We start from the raw sequence: 19,196 nt of genomic DNA, 5'->3' as shown, positions 1-19,196 counted from the left end.
AATTAAGCCTGCCCATGTTGAAAAACAGCATCTAATACATTAGAGGGTAAATTCCTCCAGGAATATTCACCAGGGCAAATTCAGACAGGCAGGACAGTTTATACCCTGGCTTTCATTTTCAAGTCCATGGCTGATCTACTGGAACTAATGAACACATCATTTGTAGGATGTTCATCAACTTCAGACGCCATTTCAGAGGCATTGTAAACACCTTAATTAGGAGCCTAAGTCCTAAGAATTCTCACTGGAGAAAGAGATGCATCCAGATTAATAATGCCAGGTAAATTGATGTCATCGTATCAGTTTTTGAATATGTAGACAACGAGGAGTTCCTGACCTTTTTTCTAATGATTATTCAAACAAATCCTGAGGCTGATGCTACTTCTTTCCCCTCTGCTAACAGCAGGAGAACTGATATATTCTTCTATTTTCTTAGGCTTTTTTCTTTTTTTTTTAACCATTATTGGGATGCAGATGTTTTAGGTATGTCTTAGATGTTTGTTACTAAGACAAATAATATATCTGTATCTCTAAATACTCAGGAGAAGAAAGTCTTAACAGAGACCTGATTTCCCTGATATGCATTTGGACTAGGGAAAAATATGTTTTTACAGCTATTTTTGCAGATTCCTACTTCTGGACCTCCTCAAAGGATGGTTCAGCTTTAGTTTAAATGAAATGGACTGCCAAGACAAGATACCTGACTTGCTCTGTACCCTTCAGGGGGTTTGCAAGCAAGAATGATTAGATGTGAAATTCTAGAAAGACGTGCTAAATCATTTTTACTCCAGTTAGCCAACATTTTTGCTATCAACTCAGATCTGCTTATTCTTCCTAAGCTTTGCACACCACTTAGGGAAAAGGGCTGTGTGTCATTAGCAAACTAAATCAACAGTTCTGTTCAGAGAGCCATGTTGGGATGAGCAGCAGGAAAGAGGCTGGTAGATGAGGCACAGGGTAAGAGACAGTGTGGAATTCCTTACAACTGAATTATCCTTTTCTACATCTGGCCCAAAGCCTGGAAAAGTATCAGAAAGGGGTATATATATGACATGATACCTCCAAAGGACATGAACCTGAACAGCACTGGTTTGATAAGACATACTAGAATTGGCATTAAATTCAACTTTGCAATAGACAGAGACTACTTTCTTTTGTAAGTGGAAATGCCCTGTAATGTTGGTTTCATCTTAAACAGCATTCACTTCCCAAGCTAGTCTCAATTGATTCTTTAAATGCTTGCATTGAAGACATTAACTGAAGTGCCTTCAGCTTGGTCCACCCACAGATGATCAGTGTTTCTTAGTTCTTTGGTCTGTTTCCTCTCATTACTAGCTGCGCCTTAGATACATGAAACCAACGGGTTCTTGGTTTTCATGGATTGCCTTGACTGCATCAAACTGAAGATTTGGTTTCCTGTCACGGACCAAAGTAGGGATTCACATTTGCTTAACATGGGATCTGGGTATTTGGAAGATGTACTGTCTTGAAGGTGTACTGTCTTAAAAATGTACTTCGGGGTTTTCAAGAACTCATTTTACAAAGCTTGTCCTTTTAACTAGCACTAAAAAATCTTTATGTTTTTCCACTCCCAGGTACACTGTTTTACGTAATGGACATCATCAGGAACATGAGAAGCTTCCCATCCACAATGACCCTGAATCCCAGGAGTCCTGTTTCTAGTCACGGTCCTAGAAGAGGAACGGCCCAGCTGAAGGAACAGATTCCTTTTAGGATACCCAAAGGATTCACGGACAGCAGGACTTTATGAAAATTTATTCATCTGCATTGTCATGGTGCCTCTTGCACTGACTTCATGTGAATGTCCAGCTGCCCATCTGTAGATCAATGGGGGCATGGGATGGTACATGAGCAGAACAGCTGAGGAGACTTTCCTGTATCTGCAAGGGCAGCTGGACTATATGACTTTGTCAGAGCCTTACTCCAGGAGTGAGCTGATTTCTGTCAATGTCAGGAAACAACACAGATACAAACCACCCAGTGCAGGGACTTCTGACATTCCTTTCCAGCTGCCATCTGTGTACAAGCCACCTCTCTGTCCTGTGATACCGTGACCTTAAAGATTACAAGTTCTGGCTAACACCCTAACATGATGTGAGACTAAATGCCTGCTTTATCTGCGCAAGATCCTGCCTGCCAGTGAACGGATGCTGTCAGGAGAGAAACAGCACTATGTTTTCTTCAGCAAAATAAGAGGAAATGTTTGCCTTTTGATTACAGTTACTGGTGAAAGGTCAGCATGAGCTGCTGATACACCCTACCCTGCAGAGCTTTCTTTGTAAATGTTTTTATTGTGTTTCCTGGCCAAGCTCATTGGTAGAAGACTCATAGGGTACATATAGTGCCTGACAAGCTGGAGTAGGACCTACAGAGACATTTCACTGCTACCAGATGTCCCTGCAAGCGCTGCTTCAATCCAGCCCAATTGCTAAAAGACAGTGACCATCCTCTGCCATTCAGAGGCCAATGGACAGGATGTGGCCCTCAAGCCCCAGGCAAGCTGCCAGCACTGTCCTCATCTGAGCAAACTTTGGGCATTCTTACCAAGAAGAAAGGTTGGCCAAGAGACAGAGTCAGTCTGTAATAGATCACTAAGTGCCATCTTGAAAAATATACCATCTAAAAACCTTTTCTAGCTACATTAGGAAGACGGAGTTCTACTTACATTTTCCATCTTTATTTTTCTATTTGTCTCTGTTCTCTTCCAGTTGAGGCAAGAAGTTTCAAGACTTTCAAATATCACCATATGCACATCTCTGTTTGCGATGATCTCAGTCCTTAGCTGCTTCCTGCATGTAGATGTTGCTGTGTTCCTTGTGAGCTGCTTCCACCTTTGCATGGAAAGGGTAGGCAAGGCTGTAGACATCACAACGTTGGGAAAATTATTTTCATGCAGTGGGACATATGCAGGATCAAGACTACAAGCCTCCACCCTTTTTAGATGAAGATCTAACCCAGAGATGCCACCCTGAGCCTAGAAAATAAAATTGTACTTTGTTATATTGTGTATTCATGTACAGATATTTTTAATGTAAAAAGAAAAGGTGACATTATTTATTATTTTTTATCAGGAACATGTGGTTTTTTTCATTAAAAGCTTCTAGAGCCAGGAGCTTAACATTATATGTATTATTATTTAGTAATATTTCTGTTGCTATGTGACAGGTATTTACTGTAAACAAACAAACAAATCCTGCTTTGAACAAACAAAAATGTTGCTCAGTAGGAAAAAAAAATTGTGCATGATAAGAACAACTGGCTTCCTTGCCATGGTGTCAGACATCTTTAAATACTTCTTCCACATAAAATCACTGATAAAGCTTCACATCATTTTCCTTTAGGATTCAAAAGGATACTGGGCAGAAACAGCCCTAATTAGAAGAAGCCAGACACTTATGAATGTAGAAAATTGCTAGCAGTTAGAAAGAGACAAACTATTGGTGTTTGTGGTGATAGGTGCTGATGGGAAGAACATGAGCTATTTGAAAAGAGAAGGTGAGACAGTTTGAGCCAATTCCCGGTTCATCATTAGGAACAGTTCAGCAATGACCTGTTACTACAGGGTTGTGTTTCCAAAAGACCTCATTATCAGTTCAACTCTATTGTTAACAACAAAACAGAGCAGTAGGTGAAAAAAATAGGCCATTATTGAAAGCTTTTGAAAAAATCCATCCAGGGCCGCTTCAATCCTATGATCTACACCTCTGGGAACGGCTTGCGTGGGTTTTTGTCTGCATTTGGGTATGCAAGACTGCAACCAAGTCTTGGTTTCACTTCAAGTATCAAATTTCTTAAAGAAATCCTAGGAAAGCTTTGCTCGGTCCCCATTAAAAGGCATCAAAATATTGGTGTGAAATTGGACTGATATGGAACCAGCAGCATGGGGATGTTACAGTGATGGTGTTCTTTGTTTCCGCTGTTGTCCCTGAAGTGTTGTTTTCTCCTATATTTTTATGTGCTTTAGTAATATATCTCTTCTTAATTTAAAATTAACTTCTCAACACTGAATTTTACTCATGGGCAATGTTCAGAAGGCTCTATCAATGGGATCAGTAGCTCACTAGCCAAAATGGTCAACAGGTCTGACTGGAGAAAAGGCTCCAATTCCAAACACTGTATTTGAATGAAATACCAAACACGAATGTGCACGTTCTGTGTCATCTCCGGCTAATTACTCATTGGACTCAGTAGACCTGTCATGAACCACCTGGCAGCTCCTTCTTAGTAAGTCAATTATCTCAGCAATGCTTCTGTGAACCCAGCAGATGACATTGTCCATCATCAATAATGTTAGAACTTCTATGGAAAAGAAGCTGTCTGATGGAAAGGACCCATGCTTGATTTCCTTTGCTAAAGGGAGCTGCTCCTGTAGCCTCTGAGTTCATCATCCTGTTGACCATTTTGGCTAGCACTGTCAGAGTCTTCACCTGTGTTGAATAATGTGTAATGCATTGGCTGTTTCTAAAAATAAAAAATCCTCTATGTACCTTGCAGTAAACTCCAGCTCATGCTTATTTCTTGTACTGTTTTTACTCAAAATGTAAGATGCTACCAAGTAATACTTTCCACCTGCCTTGCAATATACTCAAACAGCTATAACAACACGGGAGATTCCCTTACCTGTGCTGTGTCCACCTCATCTCTCACTATCCACACTGAGAGATGTTACCGCTATGGGCATCACGCTCAAGACAGGCATTTGCAAATGAGGAGTCAGGTATAATTTTGTGCATCTCTGTTTTTCTGATTTTCCCAGTGAATTTGACTGAAAAAGTGTGCTCCTTTCTTCCTGCCTCTCCATCTCCTTCCCACTATCTCTCACAGATTCACTCAAATAACCATATATTTATTCCTTCACGTAAATATACTAGTACTCATCAGCAAACTATCACACCACCACATTTATGGTCTGGGAACATTTTACAGTTTTTTGAATGCAGTAAGCCACAGAAGTGTTAAGCATGATGCCTGCTGTAGCTGTTTTCTTGGATTACAACTGATTTCACTTTTCCTTGCCAGAGATAATGTGCTAGCAGAACAGATAGCTAATAAGAAGTTGGCTGGCTGGGCCTTTGCTAAACCATCTTCAGGAGGCTGATCTGCCAACACAGTTGTATTTCCATATTTCTGTATTTTTCTAGGCTCCAGAAGCATTTCTGAGATCTTGGATGACATTTGTTAGCAGAGCATGGGCCCAGACAAGCAAATCCAAAGATGCATTGAGGTCACTTGTGCTGAAAGATGGAAGCAGAGTAACTGCTGACTACTTCCAGGGGCAGATTGAAAACCTAGCCTAACGCTAAAGCTGTGGGCCATCTGACTTTAAGTGGGCCCCAGACAGTGTCGGGGTGCACAACACCACGAGGTGAGCCATCCTTTCTATTGAGCAGCTTTCCATGTCTCTGATACTCAGTATACTCAGATAGAAGCCAACTCACAGTGGTGCTGCAAAGTAAAATTCAGAAACATAATGAACACGTCACAAACGGGAAGCTGTGTTCACAAAACAGAAGCTGCAAGGAAGAGTGCAGAAGAGGCCATACACTTTAATTAGCTGATGATCTAGCAAAATTTGGACATGGTGCCTGCAGTATGATATAGGAACATGTAATAAATTTTGACAGCCTAAGCTCAAGGATGCTGTAAAGAGATGCTGTACATAACGCGCTTCTACATGTGTATCTCCAACACCATCTGTCCTAATTGCCAATGGCAGCCAGAAGGGAAAGAAGAAATTATAACTGCCTATTTCTTCTCCCTCCAGACAGTAGAAGGAACAAGTCCTTCCACAAAGAGAATGAGTACCTGACTGGCTAAAAAAAGGAAGAGGGAAAGATCCCATCTACACCCAGATCACACCTTTCTGCCACGCAAACTTGTACAGCTCCTAATGGGGAGGATTCCCTGATCAGAGCAGAATTTTGTGTAAAGAAACCTTGAAAAGCAAGAACTAAGCACAGGAGCACCATGCTAAACTAGGTGGTACAAACAGCCACCTGGATGCTCAGTTCATAACCTCATTTGTCCCTCCCAAAATACTCCAACATTTAAGAAAGTCTCAGAGTACCAAAATAATCACACGCAATAATGCAGTACATACTCAGGAAAAGTAAATGGAAAAGAAATCTTAAATAGCCAAAAGGTTACCAGAAAACCTAATTTTTAAAGGTTAAAACATGGTTTCCATATGATCAAAGAACTTATTTTTTTAATATTATATAAACAGTTCATAAGAGGCTTCTGTTCTTATCAAAATTGTTTGGGTCAAAGCTAACCCATTGTGTTAGTCACAACACAGTGAACCCCTATGAAGCTCATACGACGCATTTCTTTGCAATCCACTAAAGTATTAAGACTACAGTGATCCCATGATACTAGTGGCAAAAAAACCTCCCTGCAATTTACAGTTTATACAAGCCTTCTATTATCATTCAGTTACATAAATGCCACTGTTAAAGCAGGGGAAAAGGTACTTTGCATTCCCATCCATTACTTACCAATTTTCTGCCAAGGAAATAAACTTACAGACATCGAACATTTAAAATTGACACATACAGGCCACGAATATAAAAAACATAGAAAATGTTTGGATTTCAAGCATTCATAGCACACTCCTGAACACTAGAAAGATTAAAAGGAGATGAAGTTGCCTTTGCTAAATAAGTACATATTGTTTTCTTTAGTCTGCCTTAAAGTTTCACTTTTAAAATCAGAAAATAGCATGGACTAGATGACAGATTTTCTAGCACCATAACACCATCCAATAATGCATCCTGAGAAATAAGAGAAAATCCTTTATCTAAGCAATAACAATTTGTTACTTTAAAGAGAGAAAGGGGAAGGACAGACTACTATTTAAAATCCATTAGTCCAGACACACAGCATTTCTCACCTTCCCTAGTCTCAACAACTAGTTCAGTTCTATAGACCACTTTTCTTTTAAATTAATACTCCCAGAAAATTGTTTCATTGCCTCTCTGCCTGGTAATAAAAAAAGGTTATGTGTTTTTTTGGCAGGCGACACTTTTTTAAAGTTATCTCTATTTTAAAGTTATCCTCTTTCACTAATCTTTCTCCTCCTCAACTGCACGATCACATACGCATACCAAAACAAACTGTGACGTAATTGTCTTGTCTTTATATTGTATACAAGTCAAAAGCTTACACTGCATGAAAAGGAAAAATATTGTTCAACCTTTCCATTCCCTTTCCTTCCTAGTCTCTTTGTAGGTACATTTACCGATTCTGTTTACCAAGCCACTGATGCTGCAGAGACTACCCAAAAAAATGACAGAACTCAACCTGTTGTTTCCCAGTTCTGGAGAGAAAGTCTTTTACTATGCTAACAAGATACACGATAGTCACACACATGCAGATGCCTTCAAAGAACTTCTCACGCTTTTTTAAGTCTTGACTCTCCTCCACAAAAGCCACAGCAGAGCTTTACAAAGTTCTCATTTCAGACAGTACCGCCTACAGACTCAAAACTGACATATCTGACAGAGCACACATATTTTGATAAGCTGTTTTGTTGTTGTTGCTTACCTTCTCAGACCAAGCTGTGATTATAAATTTCTTAGAAGCATCGCTCTCGAGTGTTAATGCCTTCCACTGAACAGTGCATCTTCTTAACCTTACCCACAGAACATGTAATCCGAGTACGGACAAGTTCAACTACTGCGTTCCTAATGCCAAGAACACTATAAACAATTCTAAGGGGCTGTAACCCCACGCATTTAACATCTTTAAGTGCTCAGCAGATAACTAAAATCCAGAGCCTCATTAACTGGCTTTTTCTTAAATGAGTGCAATTTACATTACGCTCCCTTTGGGCTCAGCCTGCTGATTCTAACTTGGCCTGCCCCAGCTGAGACCCAGCAGAGAAAAGTTGTGACTTAGTAGCTGAATTTTTAAAGTATTGATATCTTTTTTTTAAAACTAATGCTTTTAGAGTTTGTACAATTTTTAAACTTTATTGATTTTTGTCTGTTATTTTGGGGCTAATAAAGCTAACGTAGCATATGTGTAATAACACGACAGATGCTTAGTTGAACCACCTCTGGTTTTTTTTAAGTTTAGGATTAGATAGCCTGCATGCTTGCTCTCTGTGCAGAATATTTTAACTTTGCAATAAGGCAACCAATATCCTTATTGGACAGATAAACATAATTTTATTTTATGTATTTGTTTCCCTCAGGAGGAAAGAATAAAGTTACTATTTATTCCGCAAGCACATTAGAGACATGAGTATTACGCTAAACAGGTCTTGAATTAAAATTTGCTTATCATCACAATTTTTGGTTGTTCTGATGAGTGCTTTGCTGTTCTTTGAGCATGTGTTGAGGTTTAGAACTTGTACACCTACATATTTCAGAGACAAATTTCCAGGAAAGCAAACTTACTAACCTTAACTTTTTCCTTTTTTTACTATTAATATAGTAGGGGAAATAGTTTTTCCATTTTAGGAAAGTAGGTGTCTTTAAAAAGGTATTTTTAAATAACTTTTTAAGTGGATGTATGTCTGAAAAGTAGATTATAATTCTTTTAGATTGAAGGAGGACGCTTATCTAAACCTTTATACAAAGTGCAATTATGTCATCAGTGTGCTTAAGTGGTTTTTTTAGCACACATCCATCAGACCGTATCTCAAGATCACCCGTTGTCTTCATAAACTGCTGTTATCCATAAGAGGGCAACACAGACACTCATCATTAAAGGCAAGCTCAACAACAAAGACAGAAAAATTAAAAGCTCAAACACAAGTAAGAGTAATAACTATATAGATGGAAAGTATTTTCAATATGGGGATTACAAATTAAAAATTCAGTGATGAGCACAGCCATTGGAACAGGTTACTGCAAAGGCAGATCCACCACTGGAGGCTTTTAAGAATTTGTTAAAAAAACATACACCATAAGTGATCTCAGTTTACTTGATTAATCCAGGTACACCCAATCTTGATTTAAAGTTTGATCTGTTTTTCAATAATATCGTTTCCTTCCTTACTTTCCTCTGAAGCTACTACTAAAACCCACAAAGGTAATGAAAACAGAAAGACAGAGGAATGGACCCAATAATGTACAAACAACTCCCTTTCCCCATTCTGTCTAACAAGTTTCTTTTGCTTTTAGAATAACCTGGCAGTTACAGGTCATAAACATTCTTTCTTCACAGGGTCAAGTACAGAAACTTTTGTCTTCCTTAACACGGCCTCAGAATGTGGGATCTGCCTTTTTTCAGAAAAATCAGAGATTGTCCACAACCAGAAGCATGAAGTTGGACAGCAGGAAGTCATTATTCCTAAGGATACAAAAAAAAAAAATTATTTTTTTTTTTTGGCCTGGTCAGGAAGCAAAAAGTTCTCATTACGTTCTCCTCCATGAAACAAATTCTGAGGTCAGTTACACATTTGTCCACTGCGTCCTCACCTCAACTTGGGTGAGACTAGTAAAGACAAGTGGGTCTTTCTCCTCCACCTCTTGCAGTTTAGGAATGACGTGCCTTCCTAGCTCATTCAGCAGTCAGACAGAAAATCACATGCGCTTGTCAACGACATATAGTTACCCCACTTTTGTTCTTGCAATGTTATTACCATCTTGAGTGATTAGAGAACTCTGCCTGGGACTGAAAATATTAAGGCATCAAACGACAGGCAGCACGTGTTCTGTGCTGTGGAATATGGCTCTGTTCAGTGTAATGGGGATAAATAATATTAAGAACTCCATGTTCTTGCCCTCTAAAGAATTCTTAACACAGTTTGGAGATGCAGAGAAAAACTGAGAAATACATAAAACTCTTACAGTGTAAGACAAAGATTTCCTCTATGTGACAGGAACCATGGAGATAAAGTGTTCCTTCACAAAAGCAGACAGTATTTCTGCCTACAGAAGGAGATCTAACAAATAACTACACTATCATCTTAGGAAATAAAATCAGAACAAAAGTACGCATCTAGAAAAGGGAGTCATACAAAATCCTTCTTGTGTTTGGGAACTATGGCTGACTGAGTTTTTGGTTGCCTTCCACACCTCAGCTGCTCAAAGGAAACTTATTCAGAATAGGTCTAGGAAGATACAAGCATGTTAAACAACTCAATTGTCCAACAGGATCAAGTACGTGCAATTCCCACACTTAAAGAATAGAAATTAAAATCTGATCTTCCAACTAAGAACTCAGAATCCAACAGGTTCATTAGTATTCAAATAAGGCACTAGAGTTTTTTTAAGTATTGCTAGAGATGAGGACATGTATGCCAGACGCACATCATTACAATTCAGACACATTTGAAAATACAGTTCTTGTTTTTTAAAATTATTTGCCTGTATTATTAGCACTTGATTATCCCATGAAATTGCAGTCCTAAATTTTCCAAACGTTATGGAAATCTTTTTCTTATTAAAATTAAAATAGAAGATTATTTTCAGTAGCTCCCTGGAAAAGATTAAGAAAAGCAATAATGGATTTAGCTGAAACACAATGTCATAATAATGAGTAGGACAGTAAAAAAAAAAAAAAAGGTGGCTCTTTTTATAACTAACTGGAAAATGTAAAGAGTTTTCCATGGAGACTGTAAATTCAGAAAGAAGGAAAAGTAACGACACTTGCTTAGAAGACTGAAAAATTAAAGATGAAAATTATTAAAATTATTGTAAATAGCATATTTCTGAAAACAAACATGAGTATACACAGCATCTTACCTGTACAGTAGGAACATTTGTAAATGCCTTAAGAAAATCATCCTCATCTACGGCTCCAGCTACTCCTTCTTTAGAGGAACCTACGTAAATGTAAAACACTGTTAAACAGTATGTAATGTATGTCAAGGTTTTCAAACTGACATAAACATCTTTCACAACACCTATTTTCAAAATTCTAATAGAACTTGCAATTTTACACGATCAATCTTCAGGATTTTTGTAAGACCTTGAACTCTGATTTCATCATGAATAACAAAAAAGTTAAACTTTTTTTTTCTTCAAAAATGAACAATTCTGAGAGTTTCCAATTTAACAAAGTTAATGGTTTCATTTTATTATTTTTATTTTTGTGTTTAATTGGAAACATACTTAGTACAACAATCTTCTAGTAGCTGTTTGCGTAGAATTCTGAGACCTGCATCCTGTTAATACAAATGTTCCCAAATAAAGCATAGAATTTCAAATTATTTACCAAGCAAGAGTTATTTATCATTAAATGGAATTCTTCTGGATGAATTTTCACCTTAGCACATGTGCCACAAGGAATCAGCCCCACAATACACAGTAGCCTACACGATTCATTTACCTTGTGCTTCCCATATTCTCATGAGGAGCTAAGACATGCAAGGTACATTTCTTGGTCTCAAAGCTCCAAGAACTTCAACAAAGAAAGCAAGGACACGGTGAAGGGAATGTTGCGTTGGAGCAAAATCTGAACTTCACCGACTGGCGGCTGCCTCTCAGAGTGCTCATCCCCATGGGTGTTCCACAGTGGGGCTCCCAAGAACCTTCCAGACACATTGCTAAAAAACTATCATACCACAAATGTTTTCTCTCCAAAAGCGTCTGTGACAGCTATGCAAACAGTACAGCAGTTACTTCTGTGCAAGGGAAACGCTGGAACTATTGTCACATAACAGACAAAGATGCCCCAAATCCCAAGCAAAAGGATCAGGGGAGAATACTAACAGGTAACCTGCTGGTTTCACACTAGCATATGGTTGTCAAATTTCATGGCAACTCTAAAACAGAAAATAATTTGAAACAGTGTCTGGATTTCACTTTCTTGCAAATACTAGGGTTACCGAGAAAGCCCTTTTTTTAAAGGAATGAACTCAAGCTTGCTATCAAATCAAAGAACAAGGTCATCAGATCCAGGCTCTGCTACAAGCCTAAAACTCCAAGTACAAGGTGAAGCTTGGCAGAATCCTTAAATATCTTCAGTAATTGAATCAGGCAGATAATATGTCAAGACAGGTTAACTGCATGGAGATGATCAGTCCAGTAGAACATTCCTTTCTTGAGAGGAAAATTAAAAAAAACCCCTCTTACAGCAAATGAGCACTCAGGAACAAGGGTCTTGTCTCTCTCAGTCTGTGGCCAGCGGGACAGATGGCAGAATGTCCTCCCTATCTCGCAGAGCACAGCTGAAACGGAGGCATCAGGCACAGAAGGCATATTTTACTAACTACAGAACAAATAAGAAACATAAGACAAAAGCAAGTTAAGGCTGAGTGATCCACTTAAACCAAAAGCTAGGACTTCTTGACAAATGAAACCCTTGGTGACTGCACTCTTCAAAAATGTTTCACAGTTTACAGTCCCTGATCTCCTATTTATAGTGCAGGAAATTATGTCTGCTGTGTTTGTATACGTGTGCAGTTTGGAAACACGAGGGTCCACTACCACTACAAATTTGATGGCAAACTTATTACATCTCAACACCTCTATGCAGAACGAAATCTCTTGCATGCCTTTGTGGCTGCTCAGTGTAAAAGTGTGAAACAATAACTGAATGACACGTTCTCTGTAAATGTCAGAGCTTGAGGCAGTCAGCAGCTGTGTTGCTTAGTGAGATGTATGGAGATACGGCTGCAGCCCAAGTGTACTAGCAGGTCATGCTCATAAACACCATGCAGACAGATGAATCCTTATGAGGAAATGTCCCTTCCACATTTATCCTTCACAGTTCTTTCAACACTGAATATATTTCAGGTTTTAGTCTTGGAGAAGGCAATGAAAAAAAAAAAAAAAAAGAGAAAAAGCATCTCAGCAAAACAATTAGAAAAATTCTTCAAGTAAATTCTCAGAACCCTTTTCATGTAGCTCGGAAAGGTAATACGTGACCTGCCCCTATTGCAGGATCCAACGCCTGTCTAAGCACAATAAGAAACGAAAACATTTACCACAGTGGCTTAAAAATGAAGGCAACAGCTTCCATTTGCACTGCGCCGCAGCATATTGCTTTTGTGCCTATGCTCCAGTTGTGGGGTGTTAGCAGAGCTGGGAAGGGGCTCACAGTGGGAACAGAGGGACTGACAGTGTTGTTGCAGAGATGCGTGGGAAGCCCGTACTCGTTTCTCACCCACATAGTGCCTGGCTCCGATCTACATTTTCCATAGTCAGCTTGTTTGAAGGCTAAAATCCCCCCGCGATCTCAACACAGAAGTGTATGCTTCGAAGAGAGGCCATGCACGTAGTATGCACGCGCAGAGGACTTGGGCAGAAAAAGCAAACTCGGCACACCGAAAACCTCTTTCTCAATCCTCTCTTCTCTGCACATTTCTAGTCACAAGCAGATAGCGGGGCACACACCACCACCATTTGCTTACAGAGATACTGTCGTATTATTAAGCTTAATTCACTACTGTTTATGATTTACTTGTGATCACAGGAGCCACACCTTGGTCTCGCACATCTACCTGACTGAGGGAGTCTCGGGTTCGAGGGGCACTGTGATGCTGCTCTGGCTTGCAGAACGAGTGCAATCAAAATGGACTCACTTGAGCAATGAAAACCATTGTTAGGGTCATCTTGATTTTGAGCAGCATGAATCCCTGGCTCCAGAGAGTCTCTTTCTTTTTGCAAACTCTGGTCCTCCATGAGTCTCTGTTACAACAAAGGACACTTCAGGGAGAACGTCCATTGGAAATGTACTAGGTAATCACTGAAAACTGAAGATGAGTCAGAGCTGAGGGCTAAGATACTCACCTTGCTTTTGACTTCAGCACACTTCAAAATGGCATTTATTTTACCCTGCCTTCTCCTACTCTCTCATAAATGGGATCAAGAGCTCTGTGAACAATCAGTAATAGTGTTTTAGTGGTACTTAAATGCTTTTGTGCATCTCAAAATACCTCTCAATTTAGGTATTACTAACAAATATCTTCAACCTAAAGACCATCTGACCAAAGGATTGGCGCTTTTAGAATGGAATACACTCAAAAATGGCTCCGCTCAGCAAAGATGAAGAATCAAAAGGTATTTACAGTGTTTATTGGTGTCACCCTGACTTAATAGTGTGCAACAGAACTAACCAATTGGGTCCATTTAATTCCTAGCACAGATGAAAAATACATAACAACGCCAGTAAAATGATGGTTTCTTGGAGCAGGCAGCCCACATACGGCAGACTCTGAGTCATTTTGAAGAGTTTTCCTCACTCATCTTCATAAACGCAAAAGCCAAGGAGAGCATTTTCATTCTGTAACTGTCAACTGTAAATCCTTCAGTAGTTTAGGATCCTGTCTTTTTCTCTGCATTAGATTTCCTGAGCCATCTCTGAGTACTATCATGCCAAAAGGCAAAAAATCTGTTGGTTTTTTTTTTCTACTAATATGAACTCAATAAAAATAAACAAAAGCTTTTAGTTCTTTGAATTTGTATAGCTTAAATATTTCTGAATCCAAAATAATCACATATTCACTCAGCATCTTATAAAGACTTACCTTATCACAGGAACTTTCTCACCTAATTAAAAAAAAACCATATAATTTAACCAGAATTTACCCAATAACTGAGTTCTACTGTTTCCTGTTAAACTGAACTGAAATTGCCTATGCTATTATGAAATCTAGTAGATTTCCTGTCAAATACATGCTTGTTACTTAAAGGATTTCAAAGATTTGGCAGAAGAGCCTAACATTATTTTAGCATACATTATTTGACAATTTACAGAATTCTGTCATTTTAAAATTATTTTCTTCCATCTTCTGAAGTTCTTGAAATCAATCATTAAAAAAACCCAGAGAAACCCTAAATATCTTTCCTGGACCACAACAGAATGGGAATGCAATGCTACCTGATGTTCCTTACACAACAGCTGTAGTGCCGAGGTCTGTACTCTCTAAGAGATTGTGGTGGTTTGGGCTTCCCAGTCCTCCAGGACAAGAGGAAAATTTATTTCCTTGCTGACTAAGTAGCACACTTGACTTCCTTGAAACTTTCTTCCAAGTCAAGATTAGGGAGGCCCCAAATGAGGACCTCCAGCTGCCACGGGGTGCGTTTCAGTCAGGCAACAATCCAGACAGAGTATCAGAACTAAATCCTTTTCCAGCAGCCTGAGTAATGAACCTGTTTTCATATTCCTGACAGCTGAATCCCACCCGCCAAACAGGGCTCTTGACATAATGAGTATCTGAAAGGGCTGTCAAACCGTATCGATGGTCATCTTCATATCACTAATCCAACCTTATTCAAGGGCATCCCTCTATCTGTAAAAACCAGAAAAGACAAAGGAGAGTCTCGAGCATTATTGCCATAACTACTGTCAGTGACTGAACATCAGCTATTAACTCAGGGGTTACTTTAAGGACTACACAGATTAACGCAGACGCATTTACTCCATACCAGTTTCCATGACTGCCCCACTATTACTCTCTTTGAAAGAGTCAGTTCGCTTGCTACCACCTTTGCAGCCCTCAATGGCAGTCCCAAGATCATTGCTGGTAAGGATCTTCACACAGAAATTCAAGCTGTGAACATCTGTGCTCCTCTCACATAAGCTTAGAGCAGCCACAAGAGGAGCTATCTACCCCTGAGAGCCTACACACAGTTCTACCTTGCCAGCGCTGGCTCCCTGTGGACAACTGGCATCCCATTTCAAACTGACAGATTTTTGCCCTTTGCTAGACCAGGCATGTTTAAAACAATAAACTCCACTTGCTTGCTCCCTTCCTTGCCCAACTATCACATTGGAAAGAGGAATGCAGCAAAGCCAGAGTCCAACTTTAATGTAAAATCTGTGATTTTTTGTCTCTCTCTGCTCCTGGAGGAGGAAGAGATCGAGAGATAGATAAGGAAATTAAACTACGTTGGGAAATATTCTCAAGCAGAAATCCACCTCAGTTACAGAGCTGGCCAGCGCAGACCACCAAGAAACCTTGGTTAAATCTTATATTTAGAAAACTAAGTGAAAACGTTACTGCTCGTTTTTACAGCTGAAGTGTGGCTCTCATCTAATAAACCCCAAAAGATGATCTCTGTACCCCCTCCACAATACAGCAGCAGCCAAAGCAGGACTGCCATTATGCTGTCTCACTACCAGCCTCAGACTCGTGTCTGGAGAGCTTGGGTTCAGCCACAGATTTGGTAGCTTGTCCACAAAGCATAATTATATGCAGCAGATAAACCCTGCCACCTCCCTCTTCTATACCAGAGCTCCAATGTACAGCTTCTCGTATGTCCTTCACAGCTCTATTTGTAAAGGCTCACATCTAAACTGCGGACCATCATGGTAAATATTTGCTGAAGGAGAAAGCTGACCTGTCCTCTGCTTCTGCTTTTGATCCATCTGTCCTGCGGAAGCAAGGACATTTTTTAACAGCCCATCCTGTCACAATACTGAATATTTTCTTGGAAATGACTGTCCTGCAAGGACCTTCCTTACCACAAATACTTCTGTTTCTCAGGTACCTCTTCTTCAGAATGGCCTGAAAGCTGGGAGTTGCTGTGGGTGAATGAAGCACTCCAAAGCAACGAGTCACTGTACTGAATGCTCCCAGCCAAAGGTTTTCTTCTGGGATGAAGCCATGTTTGGGGTGATACTTCCAGAAAAGCTAAGGACTTCTTGTGCTGTTTTGCTATCATGTTTCACCTTCCTGCCTCACCTTTCTTTGGAAGTATGTGATACAGCTGGACTGGCTAAACCAAATTGGGTAGTTCCCAACACTGAAATGTCTCTTTACCCCTCGTCACGAACAATGTACACCTATGCATTCATACATATCCTCACACTCTCATACTAAACGGCATGTTTCCAGCTTAGGTAACTCCTTCAGAGACGTCATACCATAGGATGGAGAAGTTCTTCCCTGCAAACACAAAGCTTGTGATCTTGCTCTGTAACAAGTCTGCAGTGGAGGAAGCTTATTTCATCTCAACACCTCATGACTGTTAATGAGCTAATGAAAACTCTCCAGTTGATGGGGCACTAGTTTTGGCTGTCCTGTTATCACATGCAGTGCATACACATACATACAAGTGCCCTGTCTTCACCCTGACTAGGGTTTAAGCTTGAATTGCTTGAACTGGTAACTTGGAGCAGAAATCATAGGCAAGGACAGGAGTCTGCAGCTGCTTCTAACACACTGAAGAGCTTAGAGACTAGAGTGAGGGTAGAGGCAAAATTCCTATCTCCATCAACTCCTTACAGCTCTTCCTCAAATAAAAATATACCTTTGAAATTCTTTTCTTTTCGAAACCCAAACACTGATTTTGTCTTTCAGACATCACAGAAAAAAGTAAAAACCAGCATACTGCCCATCTCTGAGACGCGATGCTTTGTGCTCCTCTCTCCGCGGTGCCCACATCCCAAGCATACTTTCTGCTTTAGCTATTTACCTTATGTACTCTCTATTTAGATGACATTTCTCAGGCACTTGAGCAACTCTCATCCATGATCACATCCTTGATCAACTCGCATCCTCTTTCAGGACGGGCTGTTACCCCTACTTGGTGTGGGGAAAAAGAGGCACAAAGCAGTTCAAGCACTTGCCTGCAGTGGCACAAGTCATCTCAGGCTCACTTTCCAACTAGTGGAGAGCTAGTCAATACCAGCCTTTGGCCAACTGAATTAGGCCCTGGAAACGCTTATTTCTCCTCACTGACTGTAAGAGGAGACCCCTCTGACTAGTGCATCTGCACCATGGGCATATAAATCTAACAAAGGTATAACCCACCCAGGAAGCGTGTATTGTTGAGCAAGGACTGTTAAGTCAGAGCTAACCTAGGGAAGAGAACCCTTCCTGTTTAATTCCTTCCCTGAAGCCACAGACATACAAAGCACACGAAGGAAGCAGGGGACAGAAATTATGCAATCATATCAGAGTTCCCTTTGTCATTTTCCTTACCTACCAGATTAATGTTTGCAAAGCTGTCTTTGAACTCCAGCAAACAGCTTGCTTTGATATCCAGATGCAAGTATCACTGTTTGTTAAGTGGACTGTAAATGGATTTCATAGTTCATTCCAAAGCTGCCACACATGAGCACAGTAAAGCTAAAAGCCCCAGCTGGAGTTTTCTGTTGTAGAAAGATGAACAGAGCAGGATCACTCAGCCATCGTATTTGCAGTGATAGCAGTCTGCTCCTCCTGCCAGAGACCAAAAGAGAGGTGTCAGACCGGACTTCAGTGTGAAGAGGGAAGCCTGTCACATACAGACAGAAGGCATCTGGGCTGCTTCCTGAGGAAAGTTTAACAACTAGGCAGACCAATGGAAACCTTTTCTTGCCTTCCAGGGCTTCACATGGCAACTGAATGACAGACTGCCCAAAAAAGGAAACAAAATGGAAAGACAGGGGGAAGCTCAGACACAAAAGATCATCTCCCTTTACAATCTGGAAGCTGCAAACCAGAATGTCTCAAGCCTAGTATCTCTACATCTGCTTCTATAAACATGGTAACAGTTTTCCAAACGGTATATAGGATCTTTTGAAGATATACATAGAACTTGAGAAAATGAAATGGACATAAAGTATCTCCTTTTGTCCTAAAAAACCCTCTGTGGCATGCAGGAGATTTGGCATGGTACAATACATAATACTTTTAAATGTCTAAATATACTCTATTGCACCTTTTGTGACCTCCAGGAATCAAGTTGCTTAAGCACTAAAAAAAAGAAGTGATTGATTTTTACTTCTTTTACCTAGAGCTCTGATAGAAGGGTATTTATTTATTTATTTATATCAGCTGTTCTTTGCTGATCTTAGCTGAAGAAGAGGTTATGAACCTGTTTCACAAAAAGGACTTGCGTCTCACAGAAGGAAGTGAAAATTGTTTCTGAAAGAAAGAAAAAAGTCAAGTTCCATTTAAAGTAAAACATGAGAACAATTCTTGACCGTAAATGACTTCTTCATTCTAAGCCTCAGTTTCCCCTAAGTGGTCAAAAAAATTTATGCCAGAATTTCATAAAACAAAGTATCTGAAACTTTCTCAAGAGATATTGCTTTAGATAGAAAGTGCTCCTGAAACAGCCTTTGCATACGAACCTGCCTCCCAAGAAACTGGATTTCAGCTGGGGCTCAACTATACAACGGCAAGCTGGTATGCCACAAGCAGCTTTCCCACCGCCCGCCGGAGGAACCCCCGCCTCGGGGGCGCCGAAGGGAGACGCTCCGTCCCCCCTCCACCTCCTCCCGCGGCCCGGTTCGCAGCGGGGACGCGCCTGCGCGGGGGAGGAGGCGGAGGAGGCGGAGAAAGA

General features: G+C 40.1%; 1 protein-coding gene across 1 annotated transcript in view; it reads left to right on the top strand.

Moving 5' to 3' along the window:
- The window catches only part of HTR4 (5-hydroxytryptamine (serotonin) receptor 4, G protein-coupled), a 115,312-nt gene extending 113,629 nt beyond the window's left edge, over nt 1-1,683 (top strand). Inside the window, exon 7 of the mRNA XM_009882076.1 lies at nt 1,596-1,683. Coding sequence (XP_009880378.1) covers nt 1,596-1,683 — 88 coding nt within the window. The remainder of the gene's footprint in view (nt 1-1,595) is intronic.
- The last annotated feature ends 17,513 nt before the right edge of the window (nt 1,684-19,196 follow it).

The sequence above is a fragment of the Charadrius vociferus genome, unplaced genomic scaffold (genome assembly GCF_000708025.1).
Source record: "Charadrius vociferus isolate BGI_N301 unplaced genomic scaffold, ASM70802v2 scaffold3, whole genome shotgun sequence".
NCBI lineage: Eukaryota > Metazoa > Chordata > Aves > Charadriiformes > Charadriidae > Charadrius > Charadrius vociferus.
The sequence above is the reverse complement of the archived record's forward strand: the minus strand, read 5'-3'. Positions and strand labels throughout refer to the sequence as shown.